We start from the raw sequence: 4932 nt of genomic DNA on the forward strand, positions 1-4932 counted from the left end.
AAAACAATGAAGACATTTTTAAAAATCAAATACTTTGGAATACATTGAAGAATAAAAACGAACATCAAATGATTCCTTAAGAAAAAGAAGGGTAAATTAGACCATATACTTGTAGGAGGAGTGGACTCCAAGATGGCATGGTCATTACAGGAATAACTACAACCATAACAATTCATCATCATCATCATCGTTTAACGTCCGCTTTCCATGCTAGCATGGGTTAGATGATTTGACTGAGGACTGGCGAACCAGATGGCTACACCAGGCTTCAATCTGATTTGGCAGAGTTTCTACAGCTGGATGCCCTTCCTACTCTGAGAGTGTAGTGGGTGCTTTTGACCACTCGACATGCTAGACATAGCAGCCAAATCAAACCCCACTGCTTTAAACAAGGACACATTGGATAATATAGTCCTGGATATCCCTAAAAATACAGACTGCTCATGGCTGGAATATATTTACTTAAACTCTTGCTCAATCAAGGTTATACTGAAACTAAACAATGACAACCCACAAATTATGAACAATCAGGAAGTAAATGGCTTAAGTCGTCACAATTTACCATGGATAAGAGCTGTTGTTTTCAGCTTCCGGATGCTTCTCTCTGGCTCGGTAAAGACACCTTTTGATTGATCTGATGAAGATTCTATTTCTTGTTCAATATCTTGGAGTTCTGCTGTCCCAATGCCATCTGTGTCAAATGTCTGGAAGGCCTGAAAGAGTAAATCAAATTTTGGTAATATTTTGTTTGTTTGTTTTTTGTTGTTCTTTTTTTTAATGCAGAGAGGATAATGTTAACGACAGATAAGAGGGCAGAGAGGAAATCGGCAGTCATTTAATTTGCCCCCTGGTATTGAATCGGTTTCTTTTTCGTCTCATCAAACCCCACTCCATCAGCAAGATAAAAGGCAAAACAACATCCTCATGAGTCAAACTCATAAGATAAAGACACATAATTAAATATAAAAAGAAAATTTATCCAACTCTTTGATTCTATCAGTTTACCATCCTTAACAATAATAATCCTTTCTACTAAAGGAACAAGGCCTGAAATTTTCTGGCCAGCAGACTAGTCAATTACATCGACCCCAGTGTTTCACTGATACTTAAATTATCAACCCTGAAAAGATGAAAGGCAAATTGATCTCAGTGGAATTTGAACTCAGAACGTAAAGACAGATGAAATGCTGCTAAGCATTTTGCCTGGCATGCTAATGATTCTGCCAGCTCGCTGCTGTAATAATAATAATAATCTTTTCTACTGAAGGCACAAGGACTCAGATTTGCGGGGAGGGGACTAGTCAATTACATCAACCCCAGTGTTTCACTGAACTCAATTTACTGACCCCAAAAGGATGAAAGGCAAAGTCAACCTCGGTGGAATTTGAACTCAGAATGTAGCAGCAGACGAAATACCGCAAAGCATTTTGCCCAGTGTGCTAACAATTCAGCCAGCACACTGCAGCAGCAGCAGTGGCAATAGTAGTAGTAGTAGTAGTAGTATACTTACTAAGGCTGCTTCTTTTTCTGAAGCCCCTTTACTGGTTAACATATCACAGAATTCTCTCATGGTTACGGTGGTCTTCAGGAGAAATGATTCCAAGTCAGAGAAACCAGGATGCAGACAGAAAAAGGAAGAAAAGAGAGAGAAAAAGACATTATAACATACGATAGATGCTGTGAAAGGAGTTATTTCATCAGAATCTAATGGCAGACCTAATAAATAATGTTATATTACTGCAAGGTTGTGGAGGCGCAATGGCCCAGTGGTTAGGGCAGCGGACTCGCGGTCATAGGGTCGTGGTTTCGATTCCCAGACTGGGCGTTGTGAGTGTTTATTGAGCGAAAACACCTAAAGCTCCACGAGGCTCCGGCAAGGGATGGTGGCGAACCCTGCTGTACTCTTTCACCACAACTTTCTCTCACTCTTACTTCCTGTTTCTGTTGTGCCTGTAATTCATAGGGTCAGCCATGTCACACTGTGTCACGCTGAATATCCCCGAGAACTACGTTAAGGGTACACATGTCTGTGGAGTGCTCAGCCACTTGCACGTTAATTTCATGAGCAGGCTGTTCCATTGATCGGATCAACTGGAACCTTCGACATTGTAAGCGACGGAGTGACAACACTGCAAGGTTAACATGTTTGGTTGATGGATGCAGACATGTCTATATGGTTAAGCAGTTAGCTTTGCGTCTGTGTAGGTCCCAGGTTTGCTCACATTAAACGATGTGAGTCAGTACATGAGGTTTAGTATCTCATGTAGCCCACTGGTCAATAAAGGTTGCCCCTGATTGGCCTAAACCAATTACTTGAAAAAAAAATTTAGAATAAAGCATGGCTGCAGTGTGGAGGCACAAGGCTCAGTGGTTAGGGGTGTTGGACTCATAATCATAAGATTGTGGTTTCAATTCCTGGACCAGGCAACACGTTGTGTTTTTGAGCAAAACACTTCATTTCACATTGTTCCAGTCCACCCAGCAGGCAAAAGAAGGAAACTGAAAGAAGCCTGTTATATGTCTTTTACCTTCTACTTGTTTCAGTCATTGGACTGCAGCCATACTGGAGCACCACCTTGAAGAATTTTTACTTGGATGTATAGACCACAGTACTTATTTTTTAAGACTGGTACTTATTCTATCAGTCACTTATGCTGAAACGCTAAGTTATGGGGATGTAAACACACCAACACCAGTTTTCAAGTGGCAGTGGAAGACAAACGGAGACATAAAAACTCACACACATAGATATATATAAACTTATATACAATGGGCTTCTTTCAGTTTCCATCTACCAAATTCTCTCATAAAGCTTTGGTTGACCTGAGGCTACAGTAGAAGACATATGCCCAAGGTGCCATGCTGTGGGACTGAACTTGGAACCACATGGTTGGGAAGCATGCTTCTTACCACACAGCCATGCCTAAACATGCATATTAAAAAGTGAGACACTATCAGATAATGCCGTCCTAGATAGATAATGTACAAATAAAAGACAGGATAGCCACAGATGGAATGCTATTGGTCAAAGATTTCTTAGATCAGGACTGACCTGGATTTAAACAAAGACAACTGAAACAACAACTGACCTCTTTCCGTGACATCCGTTCCTCTATCCACCGTAAAATATAAGTTTGGTACATACTAATGAAGTCCTGAAGTACTTCCTCACTGAAAAAATAAATTGTGAAAAAAAAAAAAAATTTAAATAAAAAATAAAATCACACACAACAAAATACTGTTGACAAACATCATCATCATCATCATCATTGTTTTTAACCCTTTAGCATTTAAACTGGCCATATCCGGCCAAAAGTATTCTGTCTATTCAATGTTCAAATTGGCCAGATCTGGTCTCTCACACCAACCCTACAATATCATTTTGAAAATTAACAGCTACCTCATCAAAATCTCATAGCTACAAGGTAATGCATGATTAGGTCAAAACAATGTGGATAAAAAAGTATTAATTTTGACAGAATAATGTGAACACTAAAGGGTTAAGGTCCATTCTCCAAGCTGGCAGAGCTGGTAAGCCAGAGGGTTGCACCAGGCACGTTTTAACATGGTTTCTATGGTCAGATGCCCTTCCTAACAGTATACTGGGTGCTTTTATGTGGCACCAGCACCGATACTTTTTACGTGGTACCAGAACAGATGCATTTACATGGTGTCAGCACAAATGCTTTTACGTGGCACCTTTATGGTTGATTCTTACATGACACTGGCACAGGGTTATTTTCTAAATCATTGCCATTCATCATCACTGCTTAATGTCCATTTCCTATGCTGATATGGGTAGGACAGTTTGACAGGAGCTGACAAGTCAGAGAACCACACCAAAGTTCAATGCTGGCTTTGGAATAGTTTCTACAGCTCGACACCCTCAACCCTTTAGCATTTAAACTGGCCGTATCCGGTCCAAATATTCTACTTGTTTCATATTCAAAGTGACCACATCCAGCCTTTCACACCTACCCTACAATGTCATTCTAAATATAAACAATCACATCAAAGTTATGAGATTGTGTGTATCCAGAAAATTCACCCACTATATGACAATTTGCCATGCAGACAATGATAAAGCACATTATATCAGCAATTTTTTTTAATCAAAAATAAATGATAAAAGGTTTAAAAGCATTAAATAGGCAAATCTATAATCAATGTCAAGCATTAAAAAAATCATGATGAGGTTGTTTAAAATGAAATTTCTTATAATAAATTTTCCTACAGCAAATGAGTTTATGGCAAAATTTCCTATAACCAAGATAATGCAGGATTAATTCAAAACAATGTGAATAAATAAGCATTACATTTGACAGAGAAATCTGAATGCTAAAGGGTTAATACTGCCCTAAGATAAAATGCATTGTATAATGTATTCTTAGATATATTATGCCAGTAAAACAGAAATGGTATGGTCACAAGGTGGAATGCTTTTGGTCATAGAATTACTCAATCACAGCTGACTGACCTGGGGCTAAAATAACAAAAAAAAGTTAAATAAATAAAAGAAAAACAAAGAAACAAAATTAAGAATAGCAAATAAAAGGGCAAAACTTACTCCAATTTACATGCCATACTTCGCAGGGACGACAGGTCAAAGAGTTGTTCTGTGAGTTGCAGGAGACAGTTTTCTTTAGAGCCTGCAATAAGACCAACATGTAACAAATATAGAATTGTCTCTTACAGCAGTGCTTCTCAAACTATCTGATGTGGGGTACCGACAGTTTTTTATTTTTTATTTTTTTTTTCCAATGTACCAGGGACCGGTAATATTTCTTAGTAATATTAATTTATACCGGAAACAATATAGAATGAATATAATAAAAATTGACAATTTTTTTTTATCTTATATTTATTTTGTAAACAAATACAATATTACATAAGCATTTTATAATGTTCCTTTCATTTCCTCTCTTAGGACAA

At 38.1% G+C, this 4932-nt stretch overlaps 1 protein-coding gene across 1 annotated transcript in view; it reads right to left on the reverse strand.

Moving 5' to 3' along the window:
- LOC106871052 (zinc finger ZZ-type and EF-hand domain-containing protein 1) overlaps positions 1–4718 on the reverse strand; it is a 75675-nt gene extending 70957 nt beyond the window's left edge. Inside the window, exons 1-4 of the mRNA XM_052973449.1 lie at positions 4568–4718; positions 3090–3171; positions 1511–1582; positions 555–713 (exon numbers count right to left, since the gene is read on the reverse strand). Of these exons, the coding sequence (XP_052829409.1) occupies positions 555–713; positions 1511–1582; positions 3090–3171; positions 4568–4584 (330 nt within the window). The 5' untranslated portion in view covers positions 4585–4718. The remainder of the gene's footprint in view (positions 1–554; positions 714–1510; positions 1583–3089; positions 3172–4567) is intronic.
- Between the last annotated feature and the right edge of the window lie 214 nt (positions 4719–4932).

The sequence above is a fragment of the Octopus bimaculoides genome, chromosome 15 (genome assembly GCF_001194135.2).
Source record: "Octopus bimaculoides isolate UCB-OBI-ISO-001 chromosome 15, ASM119413v2, whole genome shotgun sequence".
NCBI lineage: Eukaryota > Metazoa > Mollusca > Cephalopoda > Octopoda > Octopodidae > Octopus > Octopus bimaculoides.